The sequence below is a fragment of the Panthera pardus genome, unplaced genomic scaffold (assembly GCF_024362965.1).
Source record: "Panthera pardus isolate Hobbes unplaced genomic scaffold, ASM2436296v1 HiC_scaffold_8, whole genome shotgun sequence".
NCBI lineage: Eukaryota > Metazoa > Chordata > Mammalia > Carnivora > Felidae > Panthera > Panthera pardus.
Genome location: NW_026527013.1, coordinates 115,427,969 through 115,447,676, shown reverse-complemented (window position 1 = coordinate 115,447,676; position 19,708 = coordinate 115,427,969). Strand labels below are relative to the sequence as shown.

The window sequence follows — 19,708 nt, the reverse complement described above, 5'->3', positions numbered from 1 at the left end:
CTTCGTATTAGGATTCAAACACTATATTATAATCTGTGAGACATAAAAGTAGTATGTTGAATCCCTGTCCTTGAGAATCTTATAAATAAAACTTAGAAAAAGTTAGGTATGAAAGCATAAAACTACCTAGAAGATGATTTACTTGGACTATAATAGTGTAAGTTAGACAATTCTATTAAGGAAGACACTGAACATATACATGTACTTAAAAAGCATTTTTTAAAGGACTAGATGAGACCTTAGAGCTTAGTTGCTCTCTCTAGGAATCAAACTCTAAAAATGTTGCTGAGGGACACCTGGGTGACTCAGTTAGTTGAGCATCCAACTCTTGATTTCGGCTCAGGTCATGATCTCAGGATCATGAGATTGAGTCCCACATTGGGCTCCATGCTCAGTGTGGAGCCTGCTTGGGATTTTCTCTCTCTCTCCCTCTGCCCCTTTCCCCACTCATGCTCTGTCTCTTTCTCTCTCTCTCAATTTTTTAAAAAAAAATTTTTTAAAAATTAGAAATGTCACTGAAGCAAGAGGAAAACTTAAAAGGTCCCAGAAATTTTTATCACAAAACTCTTAAGAAACCTTTGGAAAGACAGAAGACAGTTGGTGCTTAGCAAACAATGAATATAATCACTGCAAAGTGGGAAAAAGCCTGCACCACAACAGAAAATAGCATGTAGGAAAAGTAAACCTTCTTCATATGCCCTTCTCTCTCACACCAGAAAGCAGAAGTACAAAGCAAGAAGCAATGGGTTTATACAAGTACAGTATAGGAACCTAGATGAGGCAAAAACTGATAACCAGTACAGAAAAGTTGCCCACTCCTAAACACTTTTCTTCTCTTTTCCCATGAATACCTGGTAGCATTTACACCCAAGAGTAGTAGCCCTGGAAAACAGTAGTTAGTGGCTGAGGCAGAGGGACTGGGAGGTCCACTGAACAGTAAGATCCTCTACAAGAAAAGCCAACAGGAAGTATCTGAACCCAGACTGTAACCCTAGAAGCTCTGACAAACTATCCCATCCTATTCCCTAAACCACCCGAAGTCTTTTAAGTTATGGTCCAAACTTTCACCCCTTCCTAGGACCCCTCTACCACCCTATCCCATACCTACAAAACAGCACAAAACTAAGACAGCTTATAGTTTTCAAAGGGAATATAAGATCTTTGAAAGGAGGTTCAGAGGAGGGTGAAATGTGTGAATAAAACAAGAACTCTGAAAGAAATATAACAAATTAAGTCACCTTATAAAAAGGAAAGTCACGAACTCAAAACAAGCATAACAAATACTCTCAACAAAAAGAAATATTGAAAATACAAAGCAAAACCAATTATTTACAAACAAAAACCAACTGAAGTTATTAAGAATAAAAAAATAATCTTTGAAATAAATAACACAATGGGTTGGTTAAGCTGCAAAAAGGATACAGCTAGAGAACCAATTAGTGAGCTAGATGGTTAAGTCAAGGATTCCTCAGATACCTCCAAAAAGACACAGAAAAGGATAAAAAACAGAAAAAAATGGATTAACAATTAAAATATGTAGAGAACATTCTGTTAAATCTCCATTCAACAGAAGTCTCAGAATGAGAAAAAGTAAATGGGGGGAAAGGAGGAATAGTTATCAAATATTTATCAAATATTTCCTAAAGAAAGATATAAAACCTCAGACTAAATTGACTCAGATTAAATCTAAACTTAAATATGTTTAGTGCAATTTAAGGAACAAAGTCAAGGGCAAATGTTAAAGTTTCCAGTGAGGGAAAAGGTCACAGAACAAAAGGCAGACTGATACCAACAACAATGGAAATAAGAAAACAACGGATTACTGTTGTCAAAAGCTTGAAGGAAAAATGGGCTTTGGACCTAATATTTTATAGCCAACTAAACAAATGTTTAAAGTGCTTAAATGTAAGCAATTATTTTAGTGTTTAAATAAGATATCCTGAGACATTTAATACCTCACAAAAATCAACCCCACAAAGACCTCTTTGAAAGCACTCTTAGAGAAAATACTTTCATACACAGAGAAAGATCAAAAGATACCAACAACTTATAAAACAAGAATGAGGCGATAACTCTAATATTTTTTATCTGAGTTATCCTATACAATACCCATAACACTCTGTGCCTAAAATCCTAAACAACTGTGGTTGTTTGGTTACCCGAACTGGGAAAGGGAAATTCAGAGGAGGAAGACACACCACAGGCAAGTGAGAATGTTCTAAGATACAGGGGGAGAAGGTAGAAAAGAAGGGAAAAAAAAGAATCCATGATAAAAATACAAAATAATTACAGAAATAAGTTCTATTAAAACAGTAATTACAAATACATAAATCAAGTTACCCAACAAAAGATAATTTTATACATTAGATTCTTTTAAAAAATGATCCATTAGTTGGGGCACCTACGTGGCTTAGTCAGTTAAGCCTCCGACCTTTGATTTCAGCTCAGGTCATGACACAGCTCATGAGTTTGAGCCCCACATCAGGCTCTGCACTAACAGTGTACAGCCTGCTTGGGATTCTCTCTCTCTCCCTCTTTCTCTGCCCCTCCCCGGCTCAAGCTTAGTCTCTCTCTCTCTCTCTCTCTTTCTCAAAATCAGTAAACTTCAAAAAAAAAAAAAAAAATGAGCCATTAGCATGTTGTCTAAGAAAGACATTTAATTTAAAACAAAGGATGGGAAAAAGGAAAGATCTACAAAGCAATTATTAACCAAAAAAAAAGGTGGAATAGGAATTATTAAAGGAAACAATATTTTAACACCACAAGGGAAAAACAAAGTTATATAGTGGTTAAAAAGAAAACCAAGTTTAAGGGCATCTGGGTGGCTCAGTCGGCTAAGCATTTGAGTCTGGCTCAGGTCACAATCTTATGGTTCGTGGGTTTGAGCCCAGTGTCAGGCTCTGTGCTGACAGCTTGGAGCCTGGAGCCTGCTTCAGATTCTGTGTCTCCCTCTCTCTCTCTGCCTCTCTCTCTCTGTCTCTCTCAAAAACAAATAAGCATTAAAAAAAATTTTTTTAATAAATAAATAAACATCCCGGAGTTAAATGAAGAAAGGCTGAGGACTTTTAGAGAAAAATTTTAAACATCATTAAAGGAGACAATAAAAAAAAAAAAGATCGGAATAAGTGAGGAGAAAAATTATGTTAATAGGTAGAATGATAATACTGTCATGCCCGTTAACTCCAAATTAAAGTCATTGCTAGGATGGAGAGAAAGGGCTGAAGACAAAGTTCCATAACATCCTATAGCTATTATACTCTAGCTCCTAATCCTGGATCTTAAAAGCCCTAAAACTCAAGGATCAGGACTCTTGTAACTCTTGACGTGACCCTACCAGATTTTCTGCTAAAAACAGGGATTCACATGCCTGCTACTGCTTCTGTCTCTATGAGTTTTCCCAGTGAATGCTGCTCTAGCAAGCATGATGTGTCTGACCATTTTACCTTATTTGCAAGATAGACACACACACATATATATAAATATTAAATAGATAAATGTAAAATTTTAATTTTATTAAAAAAATCAGAATTCATCAAAGAAGACAAGAAAAAATTTAGCAGCCATCAGTACTATCTGAGGTCTCTTGGTAAATGCTCATTTCACCTCTCAAATGATAAACGTATTTTAATGTATATATAATATATTTTTGAATTCTAACCTGCAATGTTTTCAAGCGTTTATTAAGAGGTAACTCATCTACTTCCAGAATAAAAACTTCTACTGCCATGTTCAGCTTCTGTTGCACTTCATTTCTTCTGGCAATCAAAATACTCACTTCATTCTGGAAAAAGAAAACAAAGAATAACCGTCATTAATACATCAGGTTTTTTTTTTTACATACTGACCTATATTAAAAAAAATTATCTCTTAAAGTGAATAAAATTTAACATTATAGGAGCGCCTGGATGGCTCAGTCGGTTAAGCATCCCACTCTTGGTTTTGGCTCAGATCATGATCTCACAGTTTCATGAGTTCAAGCCCCAGGTAGCACTCTGTACTGACAATGCAGAGCCTGCTTGGGATTCTGTCTCCCACTCTCTCTGCCCATCCTTACTTGCACTGTCTCTGTCTCTCTCAAAATAAATAAATTAATTTTAAAAAATTTAACATTATGTTCTTCAAACACAGTAGCCTTTAAGACAAATCTCTCAAAAACAAACAAAAAAAGACAACTATATCTCTCCTGAGATCGCCAAACTCAGAGTTCTTTCCCTTAATTAGAAATAAGTTATTTAACAATCCTGCTAATTTTTCCTGTTATTTGTGCAACAATGAAATTTTTGTTTTTCTTAAGAAAATTATACAAGTTCTATTATTAATTACACACTACCTCCCTCCTACTCCCATTCCACCCTCAATTCCTTCATCTACTTATCCTTCAAGATTCAGTTAATCACCACCATAGTAAAACCTCCAATTTGCCTAGGTAGATAGAGATATCCAAGAACCCCATACATGATTTCTATTATAGTACTTATCAAACTATATTGAAACTATTTGTATATCTATCCCATACCCAAGAAGGATAGAGAAGATCATGTCTTAAACAAATCTATATCTTTGCTACCTATAACAATATCTGGCATGAACACTTAAAAGCTTTAGTTTTAGGGGTTCCTGGGTGGTTCAGTCAGTTAAGCATCTGACTTTGGCTCAGGTCATGATCTCATGGTTCATGGGTTCAAACCCCATATTGGTCTCTGTGCTGACAGCTCAGAACCTGGAGCCTGCTTCAGATCTGTGTCTCCCTCTCTCTCTGCTCCTCCCCCACTCATGCTGTGTTCTCTTTCTCTCTCTCAAAAATAAATAAACATTAAAAAAATTTTTAAAGCTTGAATTTTAGAATATTTTTTGTGTCCACCCAATCAGACCATTTTATAGCTCTATAGACTAAAGAAAAGAATCTCTTCATCAAAAATACAAATACATAAATGAAAATAACAATACTAAGACCCAAATTAAGTTCAATAAGGGCAATAAAATGGCAACTCTGAGTGGCAGTTATGACTCTGTATTTATCCAATAATCCACTCTTCGGCCTATCAAATGAGCTTTAGGGCAATGAAGCCTAAAAGTAAGTCCTGAAAATATTAGCAATAAGTAGAAACATATATCACTTTAATAAAAAAATCACATTTGTTCTACTAAAATACTAAGTCCTGGAGCTACATTAAGCCCTCTTCCTTTCTGTCTTGAATCACTGTCCTATGCTCAAACCAGAAAAACAAAAGTTAAAAAACAGTTCTTATTCATCTTATTACATGAAAATACATTATGAAATATTTTAATATTGATGATACAGTTTAAATGGGGAGAGAATAAATATACTCTGCAGTCAGACATACCTGGGTTGAAATTCCATATTAACACTTAGAGCTAAGTAATCTTCAGCAATTTCCTTAAGCTACGTGGGCCTCAATTTCCTCATTTATAAATAAGAGCAAAAATGTCCTTTTAAAAGTGTAAGAAAAAGTTTATAAAGTACCTATTAACACTACCTGTGTGTCATAGAGATTCAAAACTTCTTGCTTCTGCCACTTTTTTTTCTTCCATCATCAGAATTAATCAGTTACGGTCAAACATGTAAAATGACACAAATATAATCGCTTCTCCAAATTAAACATCCCCGACATTTCCAAAGGCCTAGTGATTCTGTTCACTTCTCAACTGAGAGCCAGCTAGGTTGCCAACTGGGCAGCCCAGGTATGAACTGGGAAGAAGACTTTCAGAGTACAATCCCCAGAGGCAGAAATCACCAATACTTACAACAGGGCAACTCCAAACACAAGTATAGAGCTTACAGGTACTTTGGAAAGCTATGACTGTGGTGAATTATCTTTACATGAAAAACAAGGAGTTCTGTTCAGCTCAATATGATAAACTAAAGAAAACTGTGAGAGGAAATAAATATACTTGTACCTATGCTAATAAAGAATTCATAGGAAATAATCCATTCTCCATACCCCTCCCCTACCCACAAATAATCACCTCTAAACAAGGGGTGCGTTAATAGCATTTAATAGTAAGGCAGAGTTGAATACTGAAGCTTAAAAGACACCAATCAGACCCAAAAACAAGATACATTAGCAAGTGTCAAAGTCACCCTGGCTTACAAGCTTCACTCCCCTCAAAAGCACCATCTTTTATAAGCATAGCTTCCAAGATCCCTCAAGGATGGTATGCCCAGTTGCAAAAGCCTCCACCAATTCTTTGTACTTTATAGCTCAAGTCCAGATATAAATTACCAACTAGGAAGTTTTATTTATCTAAACTAGTAACATGAATTATCATTTTATCAAATTACCAAGGGAACAGAAAGAGAATTATCCAAAGGTCAAATTCTCATGCAAAAGGGGAAAAGATTTTTTTGACTCTTTATCCACAGTCACCATTATCTATCCTACTTTTTTTTTTAATAAGGCAATAAAAGATATCAAATTAACATGAAGATGCTATAAAAATTAAAGATTTCATACAAAGTAGCACTACAGTATCTACAATCCTTCTTCTTTTTCAAAAGATATCTCATGTTCAACAAATAAAACCGTAACAGAAAAAAATTCTTGACCTACCACATTTTCACAAATTTGTATGTTCTCCTGAGCAAGACTGTATTCTGCCCAAATTCTCTCTAATTCAGTCAAAGAAGCTGGGTTAGTAAAGCACTCTTCCTCTAACACTCGCAAAGCATCTGAAAGGTCATTTCCAAAACGAACATTGATGTTGACCCGTCTATTCAAAAACAAAAGCAAAAAGGAAAAGATCAAAACATTTTTAAGTTCAGGACACCTGGCCGGCTCAATCAGTTAAGCATCTGACTTCAGGTCAGGTCATGATCTCGCCATTGGTGAGTTTGAGCCCCAGATGAGGCTCCAGGCCTAGAGTCTGCTTCAGATTCTGTGTCTCCCTCTTTCTCCTCCCCTCCCCTGCTCATGCTCTGTCTCTCTCTCTCAAAAATAAACAAACATTTAAAAAAGAAATTTTTTTAATGGATGTGGGAAGAAGTTACACTTAAATAATAATGGTCTAAAGTAACTACGTACAACATTAACATGAAGAGGTACTTTTTAAAACCTTATGTAAAATCATAAATAATTGGTATAACTTATAATTAAACATACATTTGATTGAGGGGCACGTGGGTAGTTCAGTCAGTTAAGCATATGACTCTTGATTCTGGCTCAGGTCATGACATCACTGTTCAGTTCATGAGATCAAGCCCCACATCAGGCTCTGTGTTGACAGCATGGAGCCTGCTTGGGATTCTCTCTCCCTCTCTCTCCCCCCGCCCCTCTGTTCACACGCATGTGCTGTCTCTCTCAAAATAAACAAACATTAAAAACTTAAAAATATTTGATTGAGAAAAAGAGCAAATAAAACTTGTTAAAAAACCTTTACATAAAGGATAACTTTCGAAGTCTGCAGAACTTTAAATGATATCAAACAGACCTTAAATTTCGGTCTACAATTAGATTTCTGAATACTTCCTTAAAAATGTTAGACTTGGCCAATCTTGCTTACCAAGACTACAGCCACATAGTCCTTGTACCTTAATATGCAGATTAGCATTTGTGGAATTGAAAAAAGAAAAAACAAAAAACATTTGGAGAAGCAGGCCAGTTAGCAAAACCAATGAGGCCCATCCATATTCTTTTCTCTAGTTTCCAACTAGACTGCCACCATTCTAACAGCACATTATTTCCTCAAAGATGGATTAAAATTATTGGATTATTTTGGTCCTAAGTCTGACTCACAGCTGTGCCAGTGTAGCCACTTAATTTTTGGTAGTGCATCAAAAGTTGATTAGGTTCTAGAAGGACAAAATTACTCAAACTATCTAAAGGCTTATAAACCAGATGACAACTGATGGATTTATACCAGAGTACATAAATTTCTACTGGACAAAACACCAACACACAGTATTAATTCAGGTCACCAACTTCTTAGTGTTTGAAAGTACATGAGAAAATGAATTACTGAGTTAAGTTCTTTGTGTAGATTGGAAAGGGAACTAAATTGTCTTGAGAACTATTTTTTTCCATATTCCAGAACAGGGTGACAAATTATCACTAACCAACAATAAAGCTATTCTCTATTAATATAAAATACCTACATAAATCATATATGGAGTCTAAGAAAAGCCAAATAAACTGTGTACAAGACTTGCTTACCAATTTCTTCTTCTTCTGACTCTAGGAAGACTACTTTTCTGACTGTATGAAAACCACTTTTTTCTTTCTTTAGATAGAGTACTATTAAGTATTTAAATTACCGAAATCTATGGGGTACCTGGGTGGCTCAGTCAGTTAAGTGCCCAACTTCAGCTTGGGTCATGATCTCGCAGTCCATGAGTTCAAGCCCCACATCAAGCTCTGAGCTGTCAGCACCTGGTGAGTCTGGAGCCTGGTTCAGATTCTATGTTTCCCTCTCTGTGTGCCCCGCCCCCACTTGCAGTCTGTCTGTCTCTCTCTCTCACTCTCTCTCTCTCTCTCAAAAATAAATAAAACATTAAAAAATAAAATGAAATAAATTACTGAAATCTTTAGTTTCAGTATAAGCCTGAAAATAACACTAAGAACTCCAACTGGACTTAGTAGTTTCCCATCAAACTACCACTTAGAACTTGTTAATTTTTACATTTCACTCTCATAGATGACTTTAGAATATAACTCCATGTGGGGGCGCCAAGGTGGCTCAGTTGGTTAAGGGTCTGACTTCGGCTCAGGTCATGATCTCATGGTTGGTGATTTCGAGATCCACGTCGAACTCTGTGCTCACAGCTCCAAGCCTGGAGCCTCCTTCGGATTCTCTCTGGCTCTCTCTGCCCCTCCCCTACTCGTGCTCTGTCTCTCTCTCTCTCTCTCTCTCCCTCTCAAAAAATATATAATAAACATTCAAAAAAAAATTTTTTTTAAGAATATAACTACATGTAATGACAAAGGAATGCTGACAAAAATACTATAAAATTTATCTCAGGAGTTTTAGTTTTTCTCTTTGAGGCATAAAAATATAAAGATTAAGTCTCAAAGCAAAAATGGTGGGCATACAATTTAAATAAAGCACTAACAAATTAACAATTATTTTAAATTGTCCTTCTTAAAAAACCTACCTAATTTCTTTCAGTATTTCAACCTTAGCTGCCAGATTTTTCATTCTGGTACCTACACGAGTCTTCAGAGTGCTTTCTAAATGTTTAGTCAAATCCATGGTAGTTGCTTTCTCTTGCTGCAACAAAAAATAAGCACATCTTAGTGAGTCTCAAACAGGAAACTGTATTTCTACTGTCACTTACATGATTTTAAGGCATAACTAAAATTTTAAAGGTTAAAAAATTTGGGGGCACCTGGCTGGCTCAGTCAGTGGAGCATGCAACTCTTCATCTTGGGGTCATGGGTTTGAACCCCACTTTGGGCACTGAAATTACTTTAAAAGAATTTTTTTAATGTTAAGCCAGAGGACAACTGACTTCCCTATAAATTGGGATCTGAAAAAGATAATATATTCCAGGCTTCTGCCTTCACACAGATTAGGGACTCATTCATTGAGTCAGATTAGGATTCATCCTAATAATCCAAACAGAAACAAATTTCATATAATACATGTCTTAACACTTAAATTTTAAAAAGATAAGTAAAAGATCCCCATAGAAACCCAATGATTCTCAATGACAATTTATTTTCTGACAAAGTCTTATGTCATTCTACATTACAAAAGAATCAAAAACATTATTTGCTTGACCCAAACTAGATTAAACTCCCTGATTCTGAGTGGTATCTCAAATACATGTCTACCATAATCATCCAAAATAACATACAGAGCAATAATATAAAGATCTGGCAGTTTTATTCCAGTTATACTACATACCAGATATTATACGGTTAAACATAGAAATATTACTCAGTATTTGAACAACATGCTCTTCGGTTAAATAAAAAGAGAGAGGGGGCGCCTGGGTGGCTCTGTCAGTAAAGCGACCAACTTCAGCTCAGGCCATGATCTCACAGCTTGTGGGTTCAAGCCCCACGTCGAGCTCTGTGCTGACAGCTCAGAGCCAGGAGCCTGCTTCAAATTCTGTGTCTCCCTCTCTCTCTGCCCCTCCCCTACTCACACTGTGTCTCTCTCCCTCAAGAATAAAATAAAACATTTAAAAAACTGAAGAAAAAAAAAGAAAGAGAGAACCAGCATATACTGAATGTTTATTACTAATATGCTACACTCAGGTATGCTCATGCCCTTCTGCTCTCATTTGTTGAACAGGAGACCATGAAGAATCAGTTATGTTTGTTCTTAACTCTGTTTACAACTACTGGAATTGTTCTTATAATTACTCCAAAATTGCATAAACATAAGAAATAGAAGTGGGAAAATAAAAAGTAGTTAAATCTTTGAAAATGTGCTTACTGATTTACAAAGACTACATTAAAACAAATCTTTAACACAAGCTGCTAATGAATTATATGTGGATGAGAACTATAAAATATGAGGGAAAGAATCATTTATATCTAAAAAAACTGTGAAATTAAACTCAAACATCTTGAATTTATTATTAATCCACTTATAAAAAAATAGAACTCAGATAAAAACAGTATGGTTTTTAAGACAAAGAACAAGTAAGACAAACAGAAAATATGTCAAATTTAAACCCAACCACATCAATAATCACATTAAATGAAAATTAGCTAAACATTCCAATTAAAAGATAGGAGATTATCAATCTGGATAAAAAAGCTTACATTCCACTATATGCTAAGACACACTAATCAGACACAAAAGGGTAAAAATTAAAGGATGGAAAAGATATACCATGCAAACATGGCTATATTAATATCAGGCAATGTGGACTTTAACACAGGAAACATTCCCAGGGATACTGCATAAAGAAGAGTCAATTCATCAGGAGGACACACCAATCCTAAATGTGTATGCAATTAATAACAAAGTTTCAAATTCACACAGTAAAACTTAACAAAAAAGGAGAAAACAGACAAAACCACAATAATATTTGGAGATTTCAACACTCCTCCCTGGATATGGATCAGACAAATAGACAGAAAATCAGTCAGGATACAAAAGACTTCAACAACACTATCAACTGATTCGAACTACCTAACATTTATAAAACACTCTACCCAACAACTATAGAATACACACAACTTTTTAAAGTACAAGGAGCATTTCCAAAGACAAACCATATGCTGGGTAATAAAGCAAATACAAAAAATTTTAAAGAACTGAAATCATAGAGTATGCTCTCTGATACCAAAAAATTAACTATTTCCCCCAAATTAATTGGGGGGAAATCTCCAAATATGTTAAAATTAGGCAACATAATTCATAATTCAAAAATATCACAAAATAATTTTAAAAACATGTTTAGGGGAACCTGGGTGGCTCAGTTGGTTGAGTGTGAAACTTCAGCTCACGTCATGATCTTACAGCTTGTGAGTTCAAACACTGGGTCAGGCTCTGTGCTGACAGTTCAGAGTATGGAGCCTGCTTTGGATTCTGTGTCTCCCTCTCTCTCTGCCCCTCCCCTGCTCAGACACTGTCTCTCTGTCTCTCAAATAAATAAACATTAAAAAAAAATTTTTTTAATCACACAGCTAGTAAAATAAATTAAATTAAAAAATAAAAATGTTTAAGTAATAAAAAACAAAATATCAAAATCTGTGGGCTACAAATAAAGTGGTGCTTAAAAGGAAGTATCTTTCGGGGCACCTGGGTGGCTCAGTCAGTTAAATGTCTGACTTTGGTTCAGGTCATGATCTCGCTCAGGTCGTGATCTCACAGTTCACAAGTTCAAGCCCAGCATCAGACTCTGTGCTGACAGCTCAGAGCCTGGAGCCTGCTTCGGATTCTGTGTCTCCCTCTCTCTCTGTTCCTCCCCTACTTGCACTCTGTCTATGTATCTCAAAAATAAAGATGAAAAAAAATTTTTTTAATTTTTTTAAAAGTACTTTAAATGTTATAAAAGAACAAAAGATTTAAAAAAAATGGTATCAATTTCCATCTAAAGAAACTAGAGGGGCAAATTAAAGAGGAAGAAAGGCAATCATAAAGCAAAGAAATCAATACAAAAGAAACAATAAATTAAAAAACCAAGAGATCTAGGATGCCTGGGTAGCTCAGTCAGTTAAGTGTCCAACTTCAGCTCAGGTCATGATCTCGTCGTCCATGGGTTCAAGCCCCACATAGGACTCTGTACTGACAGCTCAGAGCCTGGAGCCTCCTTCAGATTCTATGTCTCCCTCTCTCTGTCTGCCCCTCCTCTGCTTGCACTGTCTCTCTCTCAAAAATAAAAATAAACATTAAAAAAATGTTTTTAACCAAGAGATCCAAAAATCAGTTCTTTGAAAACACTAAAAACTTCACATTTCTGGTCCAGCATGTAAAAAGCCTAGAAATCACCACACCATCTTAACAAGTAAAAAAAACTAAATAAACTGAAACAGCAACAAGTCTTGAAACTTTACATGAGGTGAGGTCACAGGGCAAAACTGCTACCCCCAAAACTAGAGAGACAGGCAAATAAAAGCCATCCACAACTTAACTAGAGCAGAAACTTCTGAGGGAAGCAGTCTGGTATAGGTACACCTCAACTTTAACTGACAAATGCTGAAGGCTCAAGGTGAACAACCTGGAGTTAGAAACTCCAGGCAAACTGTCATCAGGATGTCCATCTGTTTTGTGAGTCTCTACCAGGTTCTCATAATATAAATATAAAAAAGTCCCCTCAAGCTCCCAGGCAAAGGGGAAAAGGAACCATTTTGAAATATGCCAGAGTATTCTATTCTTAACAAGATCTGCCCTCATGGAAACTATTTAAACCAAGCCTAAATTGCTGGGGTTTTATCAGAGACTAACCTGAGGGAAGGAAAATACCCAACTCTAGCCCACTCTAGCCACCCTGTCCTACCTAAAAGGGGTGGGCGGTGGGGGGAAGCTTGTGTGAAATTCAAAGTCCAGAGACAGAGGACTATAAAATGCTCCTTCCTCCCCCACACCTTATCACCACATTACTAAAGGCTTGATTACAGCAAATCCCTTTACCCAGGACATCATGCCCAACTACCAATAAAAAATTACAATATATAGTAAAAGACAAAAAAACACATTTGGAAAAAATAAAGCAAGAATCAGAATCAGACTCAGACATGGCATGGGCAGATACTCAAACTGTCAGGCCAGAAATTTTAAACATGGTATTATTAATATGCTATGGGCTCTAACACATAAAGTAGACAGCATGCAAGAACAGACAGCCACTATAAACAGAGAGATGGAAATTCTAAGAAACATACAAAAAGAAATGCAAGAGATCAAAAACACTATAGCAGAAATGAACCATTTTGATGCACTTATCAGTAGACTGGACACGGCTGAGGAAAGAATCTTTGTAATCCAAAATATGTGAATTCATATGTCCACAAAAAGAGGTGTACAAAAGTAAGTACACAGTGGTTTCATTCATAACAACTAAAACCAGAAACAACCTAAATACAAACTGTGGTATATTGCTACAATGAATACTACTCTGCAATAAAAAATGAACAAACTTCTAATACACACGACATAGATAAATCTCACAAACAATATGTTGAGTTAATGAAACCAGACACAACAGAGTATATATCAGAATATTCCATTTATATAAAGTACAAGACTAAAACTAAACTATGGTGATATAAATCAGAATAGTGGTTGCCTTGGGTAGGAGGAAGAGAACAGACTATAAGGAGGCACCAAGGAACTTTACAAAGTTGAACTAAACATTTTTAATGTTGAGTAGGTAAAGTAAATGGCCTTTAATCCATTTACAGTCTTCATGGAAAAGGACAGAGGAACACACTCAGAGAAAAGAAATAAAAGGCAGGTGATTAATCTCCTTGTCAATTAGACTTCTAAAGAAAACAGACTATTTTCTAAGAGGAAGAGTTCTTATCTCTGAAATGCCCTTAGGAGGATGTCCCTAGATAAATGAATAGTATTTATAATAGTTAGAACCCAAGATTTATGGATTTATGAGGCAGAGCTCCCTATGGATATGGGTTTATGGATTTAACGGCTGAAAATTCAGTTCAGTTACCAATGCTGACCATTGATTTATTGAGCCTAACAAAACCCTGATTAAAACAAAAAACAAACAAACAAACAAAAAATCCAGGGGTGCCTGGTGGCTCACTCAGTTGGTAAAGTGTCTGACTCTTGGTTTCAGCTCAGGTCACAATCTCACGGTTCATGGGATCAAGCCCCACTCTGTTCAGAATCCCAAGGATTCTCTTTCCCACTCTCTCTCTGCCCCTCTCCCCTCAATAAATAAACTTTAAAATAATAATAATTAGATTTTAGGGAACTTCCAGATTGGTGAACCAATGTACTGGGAGAGTGGCAAGCTAAAATAAAATACCCTTGCTCCCCTACCCCACCCACCTCCACCCTCATCATAACATCCTCGGTGCATCTCTTCCTTTTATTTGGTTGTTCCTGCATTATATTCTTTATAATAAAACTATAATCATAAGTATAGCACCTTCCTGAATTCTGTGAGTTGTTTCAGTGAATTATTGAACAAAGAGAGTAGGGATCATAGGAACCCTCAATTTATAGGCAGAAGTGGGGTAGCTGGGGGACATGATCATGGCTGGTATCTGAAACAGAAGTCTTATGGGACCGAGTCCTTAACTTGTGGGTCTGTGCCAACTCCTGGTATTTAGTGTCACAAACGAAATGCAGGACAGACATCCAGGTGGTGATGTGAACTGTAGAAACAGTGTTGGAATAGTACATTTAGTGTACATTTATTCTAACGGACATTAGAAAAAATGTACACATTTAAAAAATACACAGTATTCTTAGGGGAAAAAATGCCCTGAATCTAAGCAAACCTTGAGACCTAACTACCATAAAAGGAAATAGATGGAGATAAAGGAGCCTCTTAAGCAACGCCAAGGATGCAGATTAAGCAATTTAAAGAGACTTATCATCCAAAATGCAATGCATAGGCCTGACTGAGATCCTGAGTGGAGGAAACTAAAGAGCATTCATAGAAATCCAAGAAATCTGAACATTGGATATTAAAAGATATTACAGAATGACAGTTAATTTGTAAGTGTGAACAATATAATGGTTGTCTTTTTTGAAATTATTTCCAACTAGAGATACACAATAAAACATATACAGTAGAATATTATGAATGGGATTTGTTTTAAAATAACTCAGGAGGAAGTAACTAGGTGGCTCAGGCCCAACAGTGCAGAGCCTGCTTGGGATTTTCTCTCTCTCCCTCTATCTCTGCTCGTTCCCTGCTTGTGCTTTCTCTCTCTCTCTCAAAAGAAATAAACTTAAAAAAATAAAATAACTCAGGAAGTACAGATTTTTTTTAAAAAAGATTGCCCATGTGTTTAATAATTGTAAAATTAAGTAATGAGTACACAGGATCAATTATTCAATTCTCTCTCTCCTTCTGGAATGTTTGAAATTTCTCATAGTTAAGTTTTTTTAAAAAACATAAAAGGAAATGTAAATGAGAAATTATTAATTAGTCCTTCAAACATTCAATGAAATCCAAAGATGATTAGTTTGGAGTGTAAGACAAAATTTCATCTGTAAACAAATATAAAGAAAGGACAGAGTGAGAGAAGGGAGAGAGAAAAGGAAGACAACACAAAGTAACAGAAAATTAAACAAAGAAGAGCAGAGGAGTACACAGATTTCCTAGCTGGTCATTCTTTACCTTATACCAGTGAACATACCATACCTGCAGCTCCTGGATGGTCTGTTCTACTTTGGATTCTAAAGTTTTATAACTTTCAAGAAGAACCTCTTTTTCTGTTTTAAGCCTTTCATTTTCTTCAATCAGTTTCTGGTCCTGCTTAATTTTTGCCAGGCTGACATTAGACCCTAGATTAAAGTCTCCAACAGCCAAACTGTCCCTATTAAAAACAAATTCACTCATTTTAAAAACCAAATTGTGTAAGGCTGACAGAGATCATAAACTAAATCATCCTAGACTTTTTATACCACACTATACCTTAAGTTAATTTTGAAAACTAATTTAAAACCTTTATCTAGTTTGGGGCACATAAGTGGGTTAGTCAGTCAAGCATCTGACTTCAGCCCAGGTCATGATCCTCTGCTTTGTGGGTTCAAGCCCTGCGTCGGGCCAGTGCTGACAGCTCGGAGCCTGGAGCCTGCTTCAGATTCTGTGTCTCCCTCTCTCTCTGCCCCTCCCCTGCTTGCACTCTGTCTCTCTGTCTTCCCAAAATAAATAAACATTAAAAAAAAATTTTTTAACCTTTATCTAGTTCAACATTATAAAATATTTTAATGCAAACTAGGTTTTATAACTAAGGTCACACTTCAAAAACAATGCTACCAACACTCAAATATATTCCAACTGCCTTGTAGCAATATCAACTCAGGCAAATACAGTAAAGTGCATTCTATATCAGTTTCTTCCAATTCCTCCTCCCCATCAACCCCACTCCAGTTGTTGGATCATTACACAGAAGTATACAAATGGTGTGATACTTACAAACATTAAACCTGGCTTTCTGCTTCAAGTTTATAATTCAAAAAGTTTAAAATTCACTAAAAAGTGAATTCCCTTTATAATAATCAAATTTTACCACAGTAAGCTATCACAGGAAGAACAAAGAGTTTCTCTTTTGTTAAAAAGGAAAGGCAATTCCCTGAAATCCATTAAAATATTCTTAAAGCCATAGGAAAACTTCAAAGTTTAACTGAAATTCTGGCCCTGCCCAAATAATTCAGATTTAGGGACAGATTTTTATTTTTGATAAACATATTCAAAAGAATTAGTATGAGGAGTTGGTATGTGAACTTTAAACAACTGAGAAACGACTTTTCTTTCAAAGTGGCTTTTAATGAAAATATTCCTGCTAAAACAGAGAGGAATACATGTTTGAGAAAAATAGAAATGAGTATCATCCCTCAAAATCACTGACATGTAGATGAGGACTCCAAAACATAAGCCTTCCTTCTACTATGACAAGAGCTTCTACCATGAATTAGAAACTAGGTTAAGACTAAAATCCCCACAACAGTCTTACTTTGGAAACGTCACGTGATTTCCTGCATCATTTTCATTCTTCGAGTCCAGAATCATCCTCCCACTTAAACGCCCCTTTGGTCGGCTAAAGGCTGACTGGTTTGATCTGTGTCCCCATGTAGGAATGGGGCTTTTGAGGTTCCTGAGGACAAGCTGACCAGGATCTGATTTTTTTTCCTCACAGATGTTAGTGCTGGAAGTAAGTCTGCATTTTTCCGCAAATCCTTTCTTAGCCACCTCTTCCCCTATATCCACACTGCCATACTCAGCCTGAGCAATAACTGTTCCATCTTGATAAGTTGCTTTAATTCTCATTTTTATCTCCTTTTCAAAAATCAAGCTCCCCAGAAAGGTTCTTCCCTAAGAAAGATGAGGAGGAAAAAAAGAGGTAAACCAACTACACCAACATGTTTATTTTGTTTCTACCCAGTTTTTCAAACAACCATACTTCTATCATGCTGAAATCTCTATAAAAGTAGTCTTACCTTGTTGTTGACTGTACACAAATATATTTCTGCATGTGTATGCATATATTCCAATTACACACTTAATAAAATCTTCCTTTCCAGAAGTAGAACTAGCACCTGTATAGGCAGCCATATTTATAAATTTTAAATTTTTAAATGTGTACCAATTAAATATCCTAGAATAGTTGTTTTAAAGCAAACAGACTGTGTTGACCATTTTGGCCCCAATGAAATGAAATGGTGTCCTGAGGAGTACAGCACATAAAAATGAATTCTGGTATCTAGTTAAGGGGCTCAAATTCAACAAAACTTTAAAAATAGTTTTAGAATCAGAATTAGGTACTCTGGTTACGGGTACATGGCTAGCTCAGTGGGTGGAGCATGTATCTCTTGATCTTGGGGTAGTGGGTTTGAGCCCCACCTTGGATGTAGAGATTACTTAAAAATTAAATATAAAAAAAAAAAAAAAAAAAAAAAAAGAATTAGGTACTCTGGTTTTAAAGTAAGACAACAGTAGGAGAGAAAAAAAATAAAAAAAGGAAATCATACCAGTAATAATCCAGGTAACAAGAGCATAAAGACCAAACTAAAAACTAGAAAATATGAGCTGGCTACATTTAAATAAAAAAGGAAGGGGCGGCAGAGGGGGAGGAGGGAGGGAAAAGAAAAAATTTCAAGGTCCAAGGAGGAAGAGGAGCTACAGAAAGAAAAAAAAAAAAATGTCAAGAAACTAAATAACATTGGTAGGAAGTAACTATCTTCTCTTTAATTATACAATAGAAGAGTAGAAAAGTGTATGTGAAGAGTAAAAGTGAAACCTGTGTAGAAGTTCTTAACCTTTTCTGAGCCATGGGCTCCTTTATCAGGCTGATGGAACTTTTGGAATACCCCTCAGAAAAATGTTTTTAAATGCAGAGAAAACTATTTCACTGTGATACATTTAAACCCCAAGTTAAGAAACCCTGCACCTAGAATATATCTGAAAGGGCACAGGAAGGCAAACTATATATGCTCAAGGATCATCAAGCATCCACAAACCAAATTACAAAGTATATTAAGTTTATAAAAACACAGTTTTTATCAATTTTTCAAACCACAAAATGTTTAAATACACACATCCTGAGAGGCTTGAATTTACCAAGAATACCAGTATAGATAGCAAAGGTGGTTCAGAAGGCATCCCCAACAAATGAGGGATACCTAGGTGGCTCAGTTGGTTGGGTGTCCGACTCTTGATTTCTGCTCCAGTCATGATCTCACAGTTCATGGGATCAAGCCCCAAGTCTGGCCCTGTGCTGACAGTACAGAGCCTGCTTGGGATTCTCTCTCTACCCCTCCCCTGTTCTCTCTTTCAAAATAAACATTAAAAAAAAAAAAAAAAAAAGCCATCACCAATAAATGAGATGAAGCAAGCAAAGCTAACAAACTCAAAATACAACTCATAGAAACATATCAGATTAAGATTTTGATCAATCAGAACACAGTTTTGGATTAACCTCTTTCATACAAAACCCCTTGGTTTCAACCCTTTATGCTGAAAGTTTATCTAAAATCAAGTACAACTGAGGCACCCGCGTGGCTCAGTCAGTTAAGCATCTGACTTCAGCTCAGGTCATGATCTTGCAATTTGTGAGTTCAAGCCCTGAATCAGGCTCTGTGCTGACAGCTCAGAGCCTGGAGCCTGCTTCAGATTCTCTGTCTCCATCTTTCTCTGCCCCTCCCCAACTTGTGCTCTGTCTCTCTCAAAAATAAACATTAAAAAAAGATTTTAATAAAAACAAAATAAAATCAAGTACAACTTCCACTCCCAACCAATATTAATGGAAGTGACAGTGTCTGAAAATTATTACTGGAATATGTAGAATTCTTAATATCAAGTAACTCTGTCTTTGGGCAACATATGGATTTAAATGGAAATAATCTACTTTGTACAAAAGTTCCAATTACCTAAAGCTGAATGCTCCAAAGGTATACTACTCCTTGCTTAGAATATTTTATGCAAAAATCTGATTTTAGACTTTTCTCTGAAGTCAAATTCCTTTTAGTTATGGCCACCAATAACAATTAGTTGTTCAACAAAATTCTCCCTGAATCATTTATAATCACAAAGACAGAACCCTAAATTTGGAATAAAATCTAAGTTCTCCTAAATTCTAACTAACAGAAAGAA

General features: G+C 35.9%; 1 protein-coding gene across 2 annotated transcripts in view; it reads right to left on the bottom strand.

Annotated features, from left to right (window-relative positions):
- The window catches only part of STK31 (serine/threonine kinase 31), a 75,912-nt gene that overhangs the window by 39,249 nt on the left and 16,955 nt on the right, over nucleotides 1-19,708 (bottom strand). For both annotated transcript variants that reach the window (XM_019443610.2, XM_019443611.2), the window contains exons 7-11: nucleotides 17,073-17,431; nucleotides 15,758-15,932; nucleotides 9,110-9,225; nucleotides 6,573-6,732; nucleotides 3,659-3,781 (exon numbers count right to left, since the gene is read on the bottom strand). In XM_019443610.2, coding sequence (XP_019299155.2) covers nucleotides 3,659-3,781; nucleotides 6,573-6,732; nucleotides 9,110-9,225; nucleotides 15,758-15,932; nucleotides 17,073-17,431 — 933 coding nt within the window. The remainder of the gene's footprint in view (nucleotides 1-3,658; nucleotides 3,782-6,572; nucleotides 6,733-9,109; nucleotides 9,226-15,757; nucleotides 15,933-17,072; nucleotides 17,432-19,708) is intronic.